The 22,214-nt window shown below is 29.3% G+C and overlaps 1 protein-coding gene and 1 long non-coding RNA gene across 2 annotated transcripts in view; both read right to left on the bottom strand.

Annotated features, from left to right (window-relative positions):
- The window catches only part of LOC111624272 (protein RRNAD1-like), a 34,977-nt gene extending 13,949 nt beyond the window's left edge, over positions 1-21,028 (bottom strand). The window contains exons 1-8 of the mRNA XM_023367087.1: positions 20,838-21,028; positions 14,812-14,921; positions 12,320-12,453; positions 9,759-9,874; positions 8,408-8,572; positions 8,189-8,320; positions 8,072-8,113; positions 6,013-6,146 (exon numbers count right to left, since the gene is read on the bottom strand). Coding sequence (XP_023222855.1) covers positions 6,013-6,146; positions 8,072-8,113; positions 8,189-8,320; positions 8,408-8,572; positions 9,759-9,874; positions 12,320-12,453; positions 14,812-14,921; positions 20,838-20,945 — 941 coding nt within the window. The 5' untranslated portion in view covers positions 20,946-21,028. The remainder of the gene's footprint in view (positions 1-6,012; positions 6,147-8,071; positions 8,114-8,188; positions 8,321-8,407; positions 8,573-9,758; positions 9,875-12,319; positions 12,454-14,811; positions 14,922-20,837) is intronic.
- On the bottom strand, positions 4,833-5,108 carry LOC111624273. The gene is made up of 2 exons (XR_002756547.1): positions 5,024-5,108; positions 4,833-4,934 (listed from the first exon to the last, which is right to left on the bottom strand). It is a non-coding gene; the product is annotated as an uncharacterized LOC111624273 (long non-coding RNA).
- Positions 21,029-22,214: the final 1,186 nt, after the last annotated feature.

A 22,214-nucleotide genomic window follows, 5' to 3' on the forward strand; every position in this document is an offset into this window, starting at 1 on the left:
CGAAGGATGGGGATTTTTCTTTTCATTGTTGGAAAGAGTATTTACTTCCAAAAATGTTTCTGACATTCATAAGGCCAAAATCTTATTGAACTTACTGGAGAAGAAAGCCATTAATGTAATTACATATTTAAATGATGAAAATTTAACTAATTATGAGAAGGTGAAGGAGATAGTCTTGAGAAAGTTTCAGCCTATTCCTTACTTGTATTTAGAGCACTTTAGAAGGACAAATCATTTACCTAACAAAACATATGTGCAATTTGCTTCTAGGATGACTACTGCTTGGGAATGCAAGCTGAGGAATGTGTCAGATTTCAAAAATTTAAATGAATTCATAGTATCAGACAAATTGTATCACTAGATAGAGAAACAGCTTCTCATATTAGCATGAGACAGAGAGATGGGTGGTTCAAACCTAACAAATTAGGTAGAGAAATCTACTTACATTTTGCACCCCATTTTCCTAAACCAAATAATACTGGTTCCAAAGAGCAGTTAGCATCAGAGTCGAATAATAAGGAAAACAAAAATTGTACTGAGGCAAAGTTTCAAACAACAGCACAAATGGCCATACCAGGTCTGTGTTAAATGCCGAAGCAACAGAATTCTTGCAAAAGACATTTATTAGTCATCATTGAAGTCAAAAAAATATGGTTTTGTTGAACACTGCAATTTGTTTTTTGATTGATGAAATGGAGAATGAATATAAGGTAAGATGCCTTTTGGATACTGGAAGTGAATCAACTTTCATGTCAAGATGTATAGAAATGATATAATTAAAGAAGGAAAAGGTTAATATTGTAGTTTCTGGTCTAAATGATGCTTTCTATACCATAAAGAATAAGGTTAATGCTCTAATATGTAACTAGGAGAAAGATTTTGTAGAGTTTAGATTTTTTAGTCATCCTCAAAATAACTGCTGAAGTAACTTCCTCACGAAAGTTAGATGTTCGAGTTCAAGATTTTATTAACTTGAAGTTGGTGAATGATAACTTTTAACATTCCAAAATGTGTGGATATGCTATTGAGGGCTGAGATTTTTTATGAGCTACTGAAGCTAGGGCAAATTCAAGATGAGAATTCAGTTTTTCTTATTTTACAAAATACCATTTTTGGCTTTGTCATTTTGGGAAGTGTATCAGCGGAGAACTGTAACCAAATTCATTGTGGCTTTATTAAAGAAGAAACTAGTTTAGACAAAATGCTCAAAAAATTTTGGGAAATTGAGAACATTGAAATTGCAGCACCAAATAGTAAGGTAGCTTCAAGTTATGGGGAATGCTGTCAGCAAAATGGTATGAACAAGGAAAGGGGTAGATAGGCCAGAAAAATGTTGTTAAGAGATGATCCTAGTGGCAACAGCATAGATGAAGTGTTAGAGAAATTTGAAAAAACTATCCGTTATGAAAATGGAATATACGAGGTTGAATTTTCTCGGATAAAGGATTGGAGAGAACTCAACTACAATTTTGATATCAAAACAAAAAGAATAAACTCTCTTCAAAATAGCCTTAAGCATAACCCAACAGTTCAGTCAAAATACTCAGAAACACTGAAGGATTATGAAAGGAAGGAAATCATTGCAAAGGTACTAGATATAATTAAATTAAAAGACAAGACAGTCTACTATCTACCTCACCATCCTGTCATCAGAGAGGACAGCACAACCACCAAGATGCACATCGTTTTTGATGCGAGTTCACATGAGGTTGGGCAACTATCATTAAATGACTGTTGTGGCCTGGGACAAACTCATATCAGAATATATTTGATCTGTTAAACTTCCAACTTCACAAGTTGGAAGTTTAACAGATATAAATGCAACTTCACAAGTTGCATTCATATCAGACATAGAAATGGCTTTTCTGCAATTGTCCTTGGCAGAAAGGGACAGAGATGCCGTGGAAGGAAAATGGCCTTCTTAAAACTTACCGATTCAAGAGAGTGCCCTTTGGGGTCACTTCCAGTCCCTTCCTGTTCAATCAAGGCACAACTAAGAAAGATGCAGCATGATTACCCAGCCACAAAAGAACTATTGAATTGTTGCCTCTATGTGCATGACTTCATTGCCAGTGCCAACAACACGGAAGAAGCCCTGGAGGTCTCCCAAGAGGCTTTGTCCATTATGAAAGAGGCAAACATAATGTTAAGGAAGTGTACAACAAACCATAGCTCTCCAATGGAGCAGTGGAAATAAGACGGACTCGACACCCAATTGGAGCATGATTCCATTAAGTCAGGCTTCTGTGCAGCCAAGGTTTTGGGACTGTCCTGGAATGTAAATGAGGATTGTCTCATCATAGAAGTGAAGGGTCTATTAGAGATCCTGTCTAAGAAATGTCCAAGTGATTCCTCCTATGAGCAGTTGTGAAAATCTTCAACCCATTAGGAATACTTTCATAATTTGTGTGAAACACCTGTGGCTGCAGAAAATTCCTTGGAATGAGCAGTTACCTGATGACATACCGAAAAAATGGCTCCAATGGTGTTCTGAGGTTCCACATCTCACCAGACTTAAGATCCCTAGGGATGTGTATCATTGAGATCCACAGTTTTTGTAATGCTAGTCAAAGGGCCTATGGTGTTTCCATATACTTGAGAGTTGTAAAAGTTGATATTATAGAGAACCTCCTCACTTCCAAGAGTAGAGTGGCTCCTTTCGAAAGAATTACCATTTCAAGACTGGAGCTACTTGGAGTCTTGCTAGCTGCCCTGCTAACAAATAACATCAAGAAAATCTTGGACCAGAAAAAATCCGTGTCTGTTTTCTTCTGGACTGATTCCATAATTACACTTCACTGGATCAAGGGCCAACACTGGAAGCCTTTTGTGGCCAATTGCATAAAGGAAATTCAAAACCTTTGCAATTCAAGTGCCTGGCATCATTGTCCAGGTAACCAGAACCCAGTGGATCTTTTATCTTTAGGCATAAATGACAATCATCTGTTAGACAATCCCTTTTGGTTCAATGGTCCAGAATTCTTGAAAAATCAACTTGAACTGAAATCCCCAGATATGACAGTTGAGATATTAGAGAATGAGGATGATTACTTGTGAGAATTAAGGAAATCTGATAATACTGTTTTCTGTGCCATCAGTGTTCAGCAATCTTTTCTAGACAATCTATTAAATCAGAGTAATAATTATTGTAAACTGTTTGTAAGATTCTTAACATTTTCAGTTTTATGGGTCAATTTATTTACAATTGTCGTGAAAGAGACAAAAGAATTGGTTGCTAAGTGTAGATGAAATCAATGAAAGCGAGACCAAACTCATTTCATTTGTAGCCTTAGCAATGACTATGACAATTTGAGTAAATCTCAACAGGTTGATAAAAGGAGTAATCTTAAGGATTTAACTCCCTTCTTAGATAAATCAAATGTAATATGTGTGGGTGTAAGGTTGAAAAGGAGTTCTCTTAATTTCAGTTCTAAACAACATATATTATTACCAAAGAGTCATAGACTGACTCATTTGATTATGTTAAACAAAACGAACATCTTAAATATTTCTATGGTGATGCAGAATCTCTTTTAAATTGTAATTGTCAAAAATATTGGCTCTTGGATGGAAGCTAAAAAATAGTTCATAACTGCATAACTTGTACTAAGTACAGCCTGGTCCTTTGTCAACAACAAATGAGTAACTTACTAGTGAAAGATTAAGGCCTTCGTTTCCTTTCTCAGTAACTGGTGTAGATTTTTGTGGTCCTTTTACCATTAAAAACAAAAATCAACAAAGGAGGTCATATCATAAGATGTACATTTGTATTTTCATATATTTTTTAACCAAGGTTGTTCATTTTGAAATAGTTTCTGAATTGATGAGTGAAGGCATTATTGCATCTTTGAAGAGATTTTTAGCCAAATGTGGTAAATATAATTTTTTCAGACAATGCTAAGAACTTTATTGGAGCCAACAATGAGATGAAATGTATGTATAATCTTGTAAAATATCCTGATGAAATGTTGGCTAATTATTTAAGATCAGAGAGAATTCAGTGGAAATTCATTCCACCAAGGGCTCCTCATTTTGGGGTTTTTGGGAGGCCGGCATCAAGCGTTTCAAATTCCATTTTAAAAGTGCTGTTGGAGTCACCATACTAACATTCAAGGAATTTTTGACAGTTATAAATCAAACTGAAGGAATCTTGAATTCTTGTCTGATTTCTCCTGTCCGAGGATCAAAATGACTTAGAAGCCTTGACCCCAACCCATTTCTTGGTGGGATGCCAGCTATCATCAATTTTTGAGCCAGATGTTATGAGTTTGAAGGACAATACTTTGAGCAGATGGCAATATACCAGTAAGTTGACAGCACTTGTGGAAGAGATAGCAAAGATACTACCTCAACCATCTTCATCATAACAAATGGTATCTTAGATAGAATTGAAGTTGTAATATATTTTACAATAAGATTAGTATGTGTATTATTAAAACTAAGGCTGGTCACACAAAACAACCAATAACAAAGTTAGCAGTCTTACCAATACCAACAGAATAACTGTAATTGAAATTTCTTAGTTTAAAATTTCGTAATTGTAGTTATTTTGTAAGGAACCAAGTCTGAGCTTTATTTTTATTTTACTTTTATTTTGCTTTCATTATATTTTGTTNTATGTTTTAATTATTATATTACCTATTTAGATAATGTTACTTTTATGTTTCAATTTACATAATTATATTTCAGTTTTGCATTGAAATAAATCTGTATGTAAAAATCAATGTTTTTAACTTTTATGCCTTTGTGTACTTAACTTATGTATTTATGCTTAAATTGTCAACTAGGACTTATTATACTGGATAACTGGTTCTACAAGTTAAATAATCAAATCAGAAAAAAAACAGTCTTTTATTTATCACCTGAACACACACACGATATCTTTGTGTTTCAGACCTTTGGTCCCTCATCAGCAGGTTTCCGACCGACATTCTCTAAAAAATCAATTATAAAATTGTTACAAATTTATATAAAACATAAAATATAAAATTCCCAACAATAAAATAAACAGTGTAAAACTTACAATATCATGGTTTATAAATACATCCTTGAATCTAACAATATTTAAGACAATAAATAATACATATCCAATCCTATTCCTGCATTTAAAACAATAAAATCAATTAAATTGATAAAATTGGATTAAACCCTTTTTTTAAAAAACTTACATCATTTATCATTCACTTTCAATTAAACATTGCCTAATCTTGAGTTGATCTTTCCTTTTATCCTTTCGCCTCTTCCACCCTCTGTTGATGATTCCATTCCATGATTGGAACAGAAGTATAATAAGTCCTAGTAATAAATTAAGTCCTAGTTGACAATTTAAGCATAAATACACCAAATGTTTTTTTTTTCAAATTTAAAAATGTATCATTTTTGTAACAAACATATGATGATGATGATGATAATAAATCATTGAAACTACCAAAAATAAATATAGTTTAATCTTTAACACTATGCTTATTTTCCTGTTTATTTGATATTTATACACAATGAAATGGTTTTTGCTGAACAGTACTAAATCTGCTGTGTCATTATTGTTTGTGCTTTTATGCTTTCCATGTTTCAATTAGTATTTAAATAAAACACTGGTATTGTTGGAAATTGCTAGCTCAAATTCATTCAGCAATATTATAACAGGTTTCTTAATTGTAAGTAGTTTGAATCTATCAGCAATTAAGTCAATTAATATAAAATTTAGATAGGCTTAATAATAATTTAAATCAGTATTTTATAAAGTAATGTGTAAAAATTGAAAATTTATTGACACTTAATGTTTCATAAGTTCAAAATCTACATTATATTTATGTTGTAAAGTGAAAAATTAATCATCATGGAAAATGGAAATCAAAATTATTAATTTCCAAGATAAAAAGTTAAAACTTTCATTAATCTGATATGTTTAGAAATAAATATGTTTACATTTTGTTAAATTTGTCTAATCTGATCTTATCTAACAAGTAGTTTAACAAATATTTTAAAAAATTTAGAAAAACTATAATATATTACCTGTTTAAATCTAGCTTCATATAACAGCAACCAACAGACAAAATTACATTAGCTTCAAAGTTATTCAAAAATAATTTAATCATATTAACTGCAAGATTTCCACAAGTATGCAGCCCAACAATACTGAAAAATATCTGAAAATAAAATACAATTAAATTCATTAAGATTAGATACTAAAATATTTTGTATCTACATTTGAATATTTTTTTATATAAAAGAACAAAATTATTCTATAAAGATATTAAAAGGAAATTAATTTAATGTAATATATTATAAACTATAGAATGACTATCATATGTAATGTACAGATAACTAGTTACATTAAAACAATGTAGCAAATTAAGAATAAATGATTATTACTCTTTATTTAAAATAAGAAATTCAGTCTCATATAAGTCTTATTAAAAATATAATTGATCACAAATACATAAACTAATCAATGATTTAGAAATAAAGCCATCTATAAAATTTATAAATAAAAGTTTTATATATTATAATTCTTTGCATTTTATTTGCATTTTAAAATAAGTCCTTAAAGGTTTTAAAATCACTATCCAAAACTNATTTTTTAAGATTTTAAGAAGTCATGTGAATTTTATTGTGGTTTTATTTAGAAATTTCAGATGTGGTTTAAAATGTATCTGGAAAAATCTATTTTTAAATAAAACAACACTTGTATGATTAAAGATTCAATTTATTTATACAGTAGACTCCCTATAACGCAGTAGATACGTTCCACTTTATAAGAATTTCACGTTGTAGGAATCCTTAAATATATGAGCCAATCACAGCCCGACACGTGTGCAGTTTACGGACTACGGCTGTTTGAAAGGTTTTCCTCCATAAAATTAATCGATTCTAGACTAATCTGACTCAACATTTCCAAAACATGTATAATTTTTTGGGAATAATCCGTATAAACTATGCTATAAACAAAAAATTATAGGATTAATTACCGAGTGTGCACCATTCAACGACGCCATTGCTTAAGCTTGTTTTCATCGCGGAGCAGTGCACCAAATGGCAGGCGCATTTTCTGATAAGTTATTTTTCTGTGAAAAATTCATTGAACTTTGGAGACATCATTAATAAAAATAATTTTTATGACCGTTGAATAAGAAATGCTTTTTTCACAAGAAATGTATAAAATTACAGTACTGTATTAGACTTACGGTACCTAATTTATATACTGTACAGACGATAGTAAACTCAACTTTCCGTAGCGTGTAAGTAGTTCAGCTGCTCGTCCACTATTGGTCCAGATTCGACCAATCCTGTCGCGACATGAATCGGTGATGACGTTTTACTGCATTTTACGAGTCTCTTTTAGCATCTTTATACGAATATGGTCGCAATTTTTTCCCCGCGACATACGAATCCATGTTATAGGGGGTCGACTATATATACCAAAAAGATAATTTTTTTATATCTATGGCATTAACTTAACAGTATTGCCTGTAAGAATTTTTATATGAAATAACTAACTTGATGTATTTATTATATACAGATTAAAGTTTATTTCATTTCTACAAAAAATCTTTTCTCTTACTTGATATTTACATCAGAAGAAAATCTCAATCTCCAAATTACAAAATGAAATAAATTAAAATTTACATATTAGTAATAATCTGTAAATTTGGAAAATGGGTAAGTGTTGCTTATTATTATTATTATTATTATTTTAATTAAATTTTGATATATCTGAAAAACATTACAGATGTAAATCCTGCTCTAAAGAACAAGATTCAAATCTCAATCTTTGTGCAATATATGATCGCTTCATCATTTATGCATTCATATATTATTAATAACTTTGTGGTCAGTTATTATGGCTGATATGCTGTTTTATTTCCATTCACAATTTCCATTCAATATTTTAATTAAATATCTAATAGGAAAGTGACAAAATGGAAAAGTTTGTTTGTCCTAATTAATCATTCTATTTCAGATAAAATCAGTTATAGATATAAACATATCATTCTATTAATCATTCTAATAATCATTCTATTTCAGATAAAATCAGTTATAGATATAAACATATATAAAATAATTTACATACATCTGAGTTTATTACATCTGTTTCCCAATTTTTCTTTATCATCTGAAAAAATTTATTAAATGGCAAATGTTAAAATGGGATTCCACTGTATATACAATATATATAGACAATACTTACTTGAATTAATTCAGATTCACTTGTCGATTCAGATATATGATAAACAATATGCTTTGGCAATATTAAAGCACTCAATTCAGATTTCTCATTCAAATTACTATTGTTTTGTTTCTTAACAATTTCTCTTAAAGCCTACAATAAAACTATCTGTAACATTTATAAATTTATAGATAAAATATTTTCTAATAATTATTTAATGAATTACAATGCGTTTATTACCTTCTTATCATATTTTTCTGCAGTTTTAATGTGAGATTCTATAGTCTCCATTGTTATTACTTGAAAGCCATACCGAAGTGATAAAAGACGAGATAAATGTCCCTGGCCAGATCCAATATCAACAACATTATGACATTTAATGTTTTGTAAGACCACTTGGGCAATCTGAAATATTATTATAATTACATATGAAATAAATATTATTTGGTAACTGGAACTTCAGCCTCTTACTTTGTAGAAATAGTATGATTCACATATTCCAATGGTGTGAATTATATAGTTTCTAAAAAGCTTACTGGTGTGCCACAAAATTTCAAAAAAATAACATTAAAATGCTAATCGTTTCATCCATTTTAATATTTTGTATACTTTTTTACATAAAACAGGCAATGTTCGTGTAAGGCTATCATTTGATGCAATACATAAGTGATGCATTAATGATGTCCTTACAGAATCTAATTAAATTAAATCTATTGTTATAAAATATTTTTTATAATTAGATAGTCCTGTTTTACCATTAATGGCTAAATTAATGATTTTTGATAGATATTGCTATATACTTTTTCTATAAGAGTTAACTGTGTCTGTTTCAAAATTGAATTAATTTAAGAGCTATAAATAATATGAATACTACTGATGATTGAGGTTTAGGTAATATATTCATACAAAAGAACTATAAAATAACTATAAAAAGAACTCCTACCACTTGAAATAGTTGAAATATTTATTTAACAATAGAAAGAGAGAAAATAAACTCTAAAAGACAGATAAAAATATTCTTAAAATTATATTTAAGAAATTATTAGTCTTTTAAAAGCAATAATTACATATAAATTCAACAATATAACAAAACATTAAAGATTTATTAATGAATGTACTTTCACCTTTAGTATAATTAAAGCTTCTTTGGTCTAAAATTGAATATAGGTTTAAAATTATTTTCAAAATGTTTGATTTATAAATAAATTCAAATAATACTTTTTAAATAATTATTTTAAAAACAGTAAAAATAAATTTAACAGCAAAATGTAAATTTTCCTCAACATTGTTTTTTTAAAAATTTATTTAATTATAGATCAATGGTTTCCAAAACAGTGATATTGCCTCATAGGAAATGGTGGAATTATTTGAGTGGGTGCTAACAGACAAATGGACAGCATGAGACCACCGGTTATGAGCTCTTCTAAGCTTGTTTTTCATGTATCATTGCTCATTGACAATTACTACAATTAGTTAATTACTTTGGAACAAAATGTTATGAAAAAGTAATTTTTTTTAAACTCAGTTCTTTTAAAAATCCTACACATGAAGCCAATTTATATTATATTTGAAATATTTAAAAATTACTAACCTGTGCAATTCTTTCAATTTCATGACGTTTTTTAGGTTTTACATGTCTTGTAAATATATGATCAAAATCTGAACACTTCAACATTTCGGCATCTTCATTTGAATTTATGTTTCTATCTATAAAATTAAGTCATTATTTCTAAACTTACATTTCTTATTTATAATTTTAATATAAAAATTTTCAATATTCTATGCTAATTATAACAAAGTAAATTTTCATTATATTATCAATTGTTATTAACCATAATGCTGTCATCTTATAAATATCTGTAATACCATTCATTTAAAACTACAAAAAATAACCTATAATCTACTTAAGAAGTCCTTTTTTTTACTTCTCATAAATACTTTCAAAGGCATTTACACATTTCATTCTAAATGCTAAAAGGTTATAAACAATCTTGGAAGTTAAAAATAAAAATTGCCAGGACAAATTATGACATTTACATAGAAAATATCTTTCTTCTTGACTATACATACATAGATGAGTCTTTGTCTACTTTCTGTCCTTTCACATGCTGTACAAGGCAATAACAATTCCACCGGCAAAGTCGACCTTTCTATATAGGCTACCGTTCGCACGTAAAATGTAAAACAGTTAAAAACATCCTCTAGCGGTGGCTTAGAAATTAATAATTACATTTTGTTAAAAATAAAAATTGCCATGGTAGCCTACATAGAAAGGTTGACTTTGCCGGTGGAATTGTTATTGCCTCGTACAGCGTGTGAAAGGACAGAAAGTAGACAAAGACTCATCTATGTATGTATAGTCAAGAAGAAATATATTTTCTATATAAATCTTGGAAGTGTTTACGACCATTGACAGGTTAGCCAAAAAATGCCTATTACTGAATAAACATTTTTTTTGGCTATCCTGTCAATTAGTTCAAACATGCTTTACTAGTAACAAGATTTGATTTAAACACCTTCTTTAAAGTTTAAAGTGCCTTTGAGATATCATAATGTAGCATTACAATGAATAGTTATTGTATTTTCAGAAGAGCATGAAAATAAAACTAACAAACATTACCTATTTCATGGTATTTGAATTATTTTTCTAACTTGTTGTTTCTTTTAAAACTTAATAAAATTAATGATTTAACAATTTTTCCCTTCATAAAAAAAATCTTGATTTCAAAGTCGTGATGAATCTTAGATTCTATGGCTATGTAAAATTGAAGGAATATGCTATTTGAAAATATGTATAACAACCTGTTCCAAATACAAGTATAATTGCTTTTATTTATCCCATTTATAATTAAATACAGTGTGATTCTCTCACTAAGAAATCCCAAACATTTCTCAACAACTTGGTTATTTCTTTATATTTGCATATGAATATTTATATGGAAGACTAGTTTAAAAGACCTTGTACTTTGAACAAGTTTTTCCTAAAGCAATGCTAAAATATGACTACCTGCAGCATCTAAACACCTTTATATCTAACTTATCAGCCTCTTATTCTTTTATAAAACTGTTACAATTGAGATTTACTTTAACATACTCAAAGATTTGTACTGTCCATCAGTTAACAGACAAACAATTGACAAGTTATTATTTTCAACAAGATAAAGCAATGTGCCACATATATATGCAAACATGAGAAAAATTAAAAGTTGTTTTTGGTGACCAAGTAATCTCCAAAAATCTTTGGCCACCAAGATCTTGAGGCCTAATGGCTTCCAACTTCTTGAGGTTTAATAAAGGAGTGAATATACAGCAATAATCCTTGCAAAATTTACACCTTCAAAGACATGATATGGTGGTGTTACTGCCATTACCTAGATCACATTAACAAACATGTTTGAAAATCTGCAGATTCAAATACAAAAGAGCTTAAATGTTAAAGGAGGCCATTTTCAACATCTTCAGGAAAACTTGTTTTGCAATGTACAAGATATATCCATATAAATTTTCATAGGCATATATAAAGAAATAACAAAGTTGTTAAGAAATGTTTAAGACCTCTGTAAAGAGAATAACCCTGTGTAATTTTTTCATTTTACTACATCGTACAGAATGCATATCAGCAGGCCCGTCTTTGGTACGTGCGAGGTCCTGAGCCAAGAAAAGCTTGGAGGCCCCCTTAAGGAATTCGTAATGGAGGGTTAATGATCATAAATTTTTTCAATTAGCTTTCTTTGCTAAACACATTGGTATATTTATGTTTAATAAAATTTATCAAATATCTTTTGATTGTTTACTATTTATAATAATTTTATTACTTGTTGCTCTATTCAATTTTGCATATTTTTGAGGTCTCGAATGTTAGGAGGCCCAGTAAAGACAGGCCTGCTGATAATTTTAATAATTAGAACAACTAACCAAATTTAGAAAGGATCTGGTATCAACGTGATAATATAATTTATTATGTTGATATTGATATCACTTTGAACTGTTCACATAAGATAGAAAATGTCTTTAAAAACATTCAGTAATTCTTTATAAATTCTAAAATGTAAATTAAACATTTATGAAACTATTAACAAGAAGTTTACACAAAAATTTAATAATATATTTTATTTAACTTATAAAAAGTAATTTTGATAAAAGACAAATTACCTTTATTTTCAAATTTAAAAGAATTCAGAAACTGTTCTAACTGATGGAAACAGGTAACTGCTTTACGAGATAATGTGAATGTATGTGCAACAATTCGAAGAGCTTGCAGACCCAAAGGCCAGACCTCTTTGTAACTGAAAGATTTATAAAAAATCATTGTATCATTCAAAAATATATTAACAATTGATTTTATAATTTATAATTAAATGAATGGAAATGGTTTAAATTTACCTTTCATACTATCACTATATTAAAAATTTAAACTAAATAAACTGTTAGAGAGTAAAATACCATAATTAACTATATATGACATCAATATTTGTATATTTTCCCAAGTTTTAATTTCTGTCTTTACAATTTATACAAATATAAACATCTACTAACCCGATTTTTAGATTAAAGATTTAGATTACTCGATTTTAGATTACTTGATATTTAATTAGTAGTTAGTAGCAGAGCAGTAATTAGGGTATGGCCAATGTGGCCCCTGCCATAGATGCCAATTTAATAAAGGCGCCAACGAGAAGGTTTCGAAATAATATGTATTCGAAATTAATAACATAAATTTTCATATTTATTGTTATTGCCTCGTACAGCGTGTGAAAGGACAGAAATTTTTTTTAAAATAATATTATTATTTTTTTAATAATAAAAATTAAAAAGGTGCCATTTTTATTCTTTGCCATAAGCGTCCAGAATCCTAGTTATGGCTCTGGTTAGTAGCATTAATCCCAATGTAATCTGGTAATCGCTTGGTTTTACAATTTATGCATAACTCTAAATAAAAGAGTAACTGACCAATGTATTTGAGAATTATTAACTATAAAAGCACTCAAGCTTATGAATTAATTTCTCATATGACATACATACAGTGAACCTTTCATCTTAAAGTGCTTTTGGCTTTACCGCCCATTGATACAATTACATTCTACTATAAAGACATAAGAGTTTAGCTTTTATTAAAGTTAAACTATTAAATAAACATGAACTTGTCCCTTTATTTTCATGATAATTTTTATACACAGTCTTAGTTTTATGCATTCTCATTTTATAAAATCAAAAAAATATACCTTTCTAACATATTTATTAAAATTATTATATATCATTGAGCCAAAAATTCTTTCTTGTTTGTATATTTTATATCATTCTATCATTTTTTACATTGATTTGTGGAGAAGTAAGTATTAATCATCTTGACACAATAATAATAAACTTATTGTTCTGCACTCTGTGCAAAAAAAATAAAAAAACAAAAAAAAATTCATTTTAGAACTTGAAGTGATTTGATTAATTTATAAAATCCTTTCAAAATTTTGTTAAGCAATAAATACTTTATTCTTGCTCTTAATTTACATCTATAAACATGAATATAAAATGACAGCATAGCAACACAAACTACGCCTTAAAAATGCTGCATGTAATTAACTAACAGATCATAAATAAGAAACTATAACAAAAACTTTTGCACATTTAAATAAAAGTAAATATTCCTTTGAATGCATGTATTAGGCAAAAGTAGGTATAGTCACAAATATTCTGAATGTTAGAAGAGATCTTAGCTAGTACTGATCAGCTTCTATTGCAACTTAACAAATAAAGATGTGATCAGTGTGTTAAATGATTAAACACAAAATAAATATTTTTACAACTTACAAAATCTACAAGGAACACTTAATATATTCCTTAAAAATATGATTTATTTAAAAATATTTGCTATTCAGTGGCTACTTTTGAGTTAGTGACACTTGCATCATGGCATTTTACAGGTGGAAGCTTGGAAAAAAGGTTATATTCTTTGTTAACACATAGAATTGATGTTGTTATTGAGTGTTGCTAGTGAAGAATGATAACTTATTTGATCCTAGTGTTCAGTTATAAAAATAAAAATTAGAATACTTACATTATTATTATTTTTATGTTTGTTTGTTTGTAAATAAAGACACAGTCGTTCCAAAAATTCTTTTGAAAACCATCATTTTATTATGTGTTATAGAATAAAACTTTAGACGACCAGACCTTCCATTACAGGCTACTCGGCTGTCCAGTTTAAAACATTCATTAAAAAACATCCAAAAAAATTATCAAATTAAAAATATAAATTAAAAAAATTGGAACTGGCAGATCTTACGACATCTTCAGATTTTTGATCCTGTTCCATTCGGAATTCCGGCCTTTATAACCACTGGAAGAAAGCACTGTTAAATGTAGATTCTCTGGTATTCTGGTATTTTTGGAACAACTGTGTCTTTATTTACAAAGAAAAATTTACCATCCAACAGAAACTTTATCAAAATACTTACATCATCATTATTATTATTATTTTATTTTTTTCAAATGACACGACAAGTTTTATGGACTGTCAAGTTATCAAGAATCAAGTTTCCAGGACTCTACTGTAGCAGTATTTTTTCCTTCTCATTATTAAACAATCTTGTTAATAATTTGATTATCCTAAATAATTCAAAAATTAGCAGCAAAGTCATTTCATTTACCTCATTTTTTCTTTCGTTAACCAAACTGATAGATCTTGTGGTTCTACATTGCAAAGACACAATTGCCAGGAAAATGGTAATTTCGACCAATGGTTATCGGTGAAGAAATCCTAAAAATAAGTTTCGTATGATTAATTTATATAACAACAAAATAATTTAAATTAAGAAAAATGATAATAATTAAGACTTTTTTTTAATAGTTAAAGCAATATACAATTCATAATATAATCTCAAATAATAAACAACAATTCCAATGCAATTTAAAAAACATTATTTGCTTTTGTGTATTTATAAAAAAAACTTAAAACGATTTAAAACTTCAAAATCCAAATCTGTTTCAGACTTTCCTGATAAATTAACAAAGAATTAAACAATAATAATATCTTATGATCATCACCAAATACCAAACAAACAGCTGGATTCTTTATTGAGCAATAAGGCTAAATAATTACTAAGCAATTTGGCAGGAGGCAGGACAGGCTGTCATCTCTTGTTAAATAAAATAATTATAATTTATCTGTATTTCATGACAAAATGCTTTTTTCGATAGACACTAGGCTTTACTTTACATCCATTTTTATTTTGATTTTTAGGTGCCGATACACAGCACCCAAAACGCAAATTAAAGATGAATGGAATTATAAATTAACAAATTTATTCTGGAAGAAAAGATCAGCCCAAAGCAGGACTCGAACCTGCAACTCCCACTTACCGTGCAGATATGATGCCAGTTATGCTACCCAGACCTCTGTTCGATCTTTGCTTCCTTAAATAATTTCAGATATAACAACATTGATCATTTATCAGTCACCTGAGAAAGAATTTGGCTGTTTGTTTGTTATTTAAAATAATTATAGGGTTAGTTATATTTATTATAGTTTCCACCAATTCCTGTCATGAGTTTCCATGATAATTCAAGTAAGATAAACATGTCCAACATTCTGTTTCTAGTCCAATTAATTCTCTGTCTTCCTAATTACAAACTAATAATAGTGAATTTACAGCATATTTGACAATTATTTGGCACAGCAGAAGAAAGAAGCCCATTTTTATTTGAGATAGAAAATGTCACATCTATAAATCTGAAACTTACACTTAATTAAGAACTGTCATTTCAAAAATAGAACAAATCACTTACATTATCAAACTTCGGATCCAAAGACAAAATGCATTTATCTCAAAAAAAAAAAAAAAAAGTCTTCTTAAAATGAATAGCATGCAATATTAATATTAAAAAAAGGACACTAAATCCATTTAAATTTTAATATTAAAAAATATATCAACACAGTAACTAGAAATATTTAGATAGAGATAGATATTGCATTAAAAGAACGTAAACATGAAGTCTTATTTTAACAAATATACGAATCTTCCTAACTATATAAATAAATTTTCGCATCCTAATTACATATTACAATATGAAAATCATCAGAACCAAGTTTATCATCTTATCTTCATTTAACACATTGACTGTCAACGAGTTAACTTGTAAGTGATGGTTTCTTTTAGGACGCTGTCTACAAGTTATCTCGTAAAACTTGATCTGGTCTGCAGCATGCAATAATAACATACTCATAGAAAATAAATAATAATAATAATAATGGACAGAGGATATCTAGATTAATTTAAAATAATCATGGCATCACAGAACAGAATATTTATTTGGAGAAAAATGGAAAAATTTACACAATGAAATATACAAAATCAAAATGGAGTTAGGAGAGGTTGACAGTCGTTAATAAATAAAAGTTAATAAACAATAAACAATAGTCGTCGTTAATAAACAATAGATGAAAGTTCTTGACATTAAGTTGTTTCTTTAGAAACCTGAAATCATTGATTTCTTTTTTGTTAAGAATGATAACACTACAAAAATATTTCATGTAGAAAACATAATACAAAGTTGTTAAGAAAAAAAAAATTGGCATTATAAAAATAAACACTGTTTAAAAATTTTAAAAAATTTAAGCAGAGATTTCAATCCAAAGTTTTGCACAGTTTTCAGCAAATCTTTACATTTAAATCAATGTGTCAAATGGCCGAGGCAGTTAAAGCCTCGATCTACTGCTCTAGGATCTCGGAATCAAATACAGGTGGTTGGAAAGATCTCCAGAAATTTTTTACGAGAAATCTGCCACGAATATGTTGGGTCCTTCCTTTGCATTCAGCTGACCCCAATTGTGGACATAGCCAAACTCACAATGGATATGATTAATAATATCCTCTTATTATTCAAAAGACAGAAAAATAGGGAAAAAGTTAATGATTTCTGTAAATTTAAAAAATGAATTTATTCTAATTATAGAAATAATCTGTAAAAAGAAAATAAAATCTAAATCTTAATTAGAAGTATCAGAAAGACAGTGTGAAACAATTTCTTCAATGACAAAATTATTCCAAACAATGAAAAGCAGACAATGAATCAGATCTTTCTTTCTAGACACCTGGTAGAGTCGATGTTTTTATTCTCCCTGTCTCAATTATAACAATGTTTCTTTTTTAATTCTATTAACTAAGATTTGACAAAGCTAAATTTGTTTTCAAGACTTATATAAATATCACTAAGGCAGTTCTAATGGAAGCATAGTGAAAGGAAGAATCAAATTACGATTTCATTGGGCATCTACAAAACAAGTGTTTACTTTTCATTGTTTGGAATTATTTTGTCATTGAAGAAATGCTCTTTCATTCTTTAATTCTTTTAAAACCGAGCATCTGTCATACAATAATGTACTTGATAACAAGACCTAATTTTTCTGAACTATTCCAGAGTGGCGCCATTGTTTTAAATTAATCAATTTAGTGCACTTCACTGCAACAAAATAAAAAAAAAACCTTCAAAATTAAATCTGTTTCATATAAATTGCGACATTACGTGACATCATATAAATTTTACAAAATTTAATATTTTTAAATTACCTAATTTTTATATTAAATGTATGTAAATTATACAAACAAAACCAAAATAATTTCGATCATTTTTGCAATTATGCTTGCAAAATTTGCACTTATTAGAATAACTTCAGAATAAATTAATTTATTTGTAATTATAATGTAAATTTATGGAATTAGATTAATCAATACACTTTCCCTTGTAAAGATGTTGATTATATAGAAATTTATTTTTATCATGAATTATTTATTATTTTCTCATGAATAAAGAAAGTAGTACAAACATATTCATACTAATTACAAGTAGCAACATGCTATTTACTATTCAAAAATATATAAAATGTGTGATGAGTTATATAAGATCGAATGAATTATATAAGCAAAGCAATTTGTCATTGAAGAAATGCTCTTTCATTCTTTAATTCTTTTAAAACCGAGCATCTGTCATACAATAATGTACTTGATTGTATAATACAATAATGTACATTTTTTGCCATTTGAAATTTTCAACTATTTGAATGATTAGGAATGAAGTTATAACAAAAATATGGTTTTAAAAAAATAACTGTTGCTAAAAGTTAATATCCATATTCAAAACTCAGAATCAAAAACCAGCTAAAAGTTAACAAATTAGCATCCACTTTATTCTTTTCATGTGCAAGTTAACAACTGACTAAAACTCTTGATCCAGAGTTTTGAAGGCATATGCATGTCTTAAATGGGTCAAACACTACACAATTTTGCTGCGCAACATTGTCTGTAAGCCAATTTTGACATCAGAAAACATGCTACCCAACAAGGGCTAGCCAACTTTACTTTTCTGAAAGTTTGGACTTGCTGTCATCAACAACCAATCAGCAAAAGTCTCGGATGATACTTGTGTCAATTTATGAGCAGCAAAGTAGTAACATCTGTCATCACGCGACTCGTCTCTGAAGGAAAATGTTGCCTAATGTTTGCTCTCCCCACAAACATTGTTAGGTAACAAAACCATCCATCAATCACAGTCAGTTAAACTGTGTAGAGTTCATCCTGCTTTAGCAGCTTAATCAAATAGAAAATTTAGCACCTAATGCTAATGCACAACCATGGGCTAAAACAAAAATTTTCTCTTGCTATATATTTATGTAACAAAAGAATCATCTTCTTATTAATTGCTGACTCCATAATCATCATTAGGATGAAAAATTGCTATATAAGTTATAGAAATTGTGTCTTTATTGAGAAAAATATTTTCCAAAATCCAAATGTCTCATCATCAGCCCAAACATTCTGTTAAACGTAACAGAATGTTTGGGCCGATCAACAAAATTTAAACCTGGTTTAATTTTTGTTTATCATTTTTAACAGAATGTTTACTTTTAAATCTTGAGAAACATTTCATCTCAATAAATATATGACTTAGCATGTTTTTATTAACATATACAACATGTTTTTTTTTTTCATTCTGGTAACAAAAGAACTTTTATTTACAATTACATTGAATTGTATTATTTACTTTTTATTTCCATTATCCACATTACAGAATTTTACATTTGTAGAAGTTTCATCTGCATATTTATTCATTAATTTTGTTGTGGTATCAGCCTAAGTTTTTGTAATTACTATTGATTAAGAGAAAATAGCATAAAAAATCCTTAATCAGGTTAATGCAAGTTAAGAATGTTAACTAGCATTAATTGCAATTTGTAATTAATTGGAATTTTGTATTTTTGTAATTATTAATTGTTCAGAAAATCCAATATTGGATAGTAGTAATTTTTAGTATATTTTTTGTTTTGTTTTTATCCCAAACTCCAATGCAGACAACTAAGCCGGACAAATGTGGCATGTGTCCAGGCATTAGATAAGGTGGTGATGAGAGATGTATAATTATTTAGGAAATAATTTGAAGAGCATATTATAAGGGATAATTCATCAGTGCCAGATAAAAGAACATTAATTAAGTACATAGGATAACGGGGGAAGGCAAAGTAGCAGTGGTATGGGCTGACTCATCACATGTCAACATTCCAAAACCTCCAGAAAAATAAAAAAGGGCAACAAGAACTTACTTTGTTTGTATTGTTTTATTAAGTTATGACAATGCAACACTTCGGCAATCTGCCTAGGGCAGGGGATGCCTTCCAGGAAATCTTTTTAAGGGTAACTGGCCCCTATTCAGGAATTACAGATGTGGAGAAAACCCAGAAAACTCCACATGGCCAGCCCGTCCTGGCGAGGCACAAAACCATGACCAAACTTTCAGTTTTTAGGGAACGGAACCACTTGGCCACTAGTGGGCAGAACTTAGTTTGCCCAGATGAGAGAGATTCAAATTGCACCCCATCTGATACAAACGAAGCTCCGAACGAAACGGTCGGACCTTATCAGAGCCGTATGCCGTGCCCATAGAAGTTAATCAAAGGAACCAGTAGTCTACACATACCCCTGCAAGATATAGCCCCGAAATCAACCCACGGGACGCCCGTTAAATACACGAAAGGCTCGATGGAATCCACAACACAACTCCGATTGCGCCCTGGTATTTCTTGTGATTTATGAGATTTTAGTCATCTCTAGCAAAGCAAAAACAATCGATTTTAGCACGGTTTCAAGAAATAGTTTGAGATTTTTTCACTTTTAAATTTTACCTCATTTCTGAGGTCTTCGAAATCACAATCGATTGATTTTGGGGGTTATATATTGTAAAGGGTCACACCTTCATCTCTTTTACTCCCACGGGCACGGTCTACGGACGCGACAAGGTCCCAACCACCTCGTTCGAAGCCGCACTCGTGCCACCATCCGACACAAAGAATTTCTTTTAGTTCGTGACCAATAGTTTACATTCAGTCCTGGTTTTTTGGAGCAACCGCAGTTCATACATTACAGTTTACAGTTTAGACACTGTACTTAAACCAAAGCAACTTGTATCATTTATTCCTATTTGTATATGTTAGCATTGCATGTGTTAGAGTAATTCTAACACAAATTAAGGGAATTTATTTATAAAATGTGATTTAATTTATGTAAATAGATTTATACACCATCAACACCAATCAATACATCTTCTGTAGAAATGTATTACGTAAGAGTTTTCTTTATAGCATGAATAATTTATAATTTTAAGTGGAAATAAAACGATTACGTACCAACACAAAGGAATCGATTAACCATGTAAATTCTCTCAAGAATTTCGTTAAGAAAGAAATGTAAAGTTTAATTTGATTGGCTTCTTGTTCGTTACGTATCGAGATCATTTCCGAAAATGCTTAAATAATGCGAATTTCAAACAGCAGTTGTATCGTCTGCATCAAACACGCTACGCACGCTTTCGTGTTGCCAGATTAATTAAAATCAAAATAGTGTGAAGGAAAATTTAACTAAAATACTAAACTGTTATTGTTATATATTAATAACAACAATATGTCAGTTAATAATAATATTATGATTAATATTTTTATAATTTCGGGTAGAGGATCACTTCAATTGGGAATCGAACCGGAATCCTCCGTAACGAAAATGTTTCTTTATATAAATATAGTTCTATTTTTTTTTTTTAAGCTTTTATTTATGCAAATATATTTATCTGTGAACTTTCTTTTATAAGAATTTGTTACGTAAAAATTTTTAGTATGCGTAACTTATTTTTCATGAATAATAACGCGAGTAATGTAAGATAAATATGGTGAAACAATCTACTTAATACAGAAAAATTACATAAGAAGTTAATAAAAAGTTAAAAGCAGTAAACTTAAAGTGATTTTGAAATACAATACGCCGTATGTTTTATATAATACTGAAACTAAACTGGAACCTTGTAATAATTATAAATAAATTCACAGTAAACTAACGCTTGTGTTTGTCATAAATAATTTGCATTATATACGTTTAAATTATGTAATATATACTGCAAGACACTGTGGTAAACGTGAAAAACTCTGGGCCAAATTAATAAACATGGTTATATCAGAACACTTGATAATCCGCGTGATCAACTTTAGTGTGTAAACGACAATCGATAAAATAAATTAATATAATTATTCATTAAAACAGTATATAATTTCAGCCTGATTGAACCCGTAAGCAAACAAGAAAGCTAAAGACAATAGAGAAGTTGCGGTCGAAGTTTTCATCTCTAAAACGTAAACGTCGAACGTTGAGCGGCGCCATCTTGTAAGCCTAGAAGTTTGACAAAGGTCACTGAAATCATGTTCGACGTTCCAAACGCCAATGTAAAACTTCTAGGCTTACAAGATGGCGGCGCTCAACGTTCGACGTTTACGTTTTAGAGATGAAAACTTCGGCCGCAACCTCTGTAAATTGTGCATAGCAAAACAACTGTGAAAGACCTGATTAAAATATTCAGATGTAGAGATGTATCTTTATGCATAAAGATTCAACTTCCTCAAGTTATATTTACAATGACATCATACGGATGTGAAACCCGAACAGTAAAAAAGCAAGATGTGAAGATAATTGCCTTTTGTTGAAAAAAGAATACTTTTCAATAAATATGACAAACTGTT

The sequence above is a fragment of the Centruroides sculpturatus genome, unplaced genomic scaffold, assembly GCF_000671375.1.
Source record: "Centruroides sculpturatus isolate CEXI.00-Female unplaced genomic scaffold, Cexi_2.0 scaffold242, whole genome shotgun sequence".
In the NCBI taxonomy this organism is placed as follows: Eukaryota; Metazoa; Arthropoda; class Arachnida; order Scorpiones; family Buthidae; genus Centruroides; species Centruroides sculpturatus.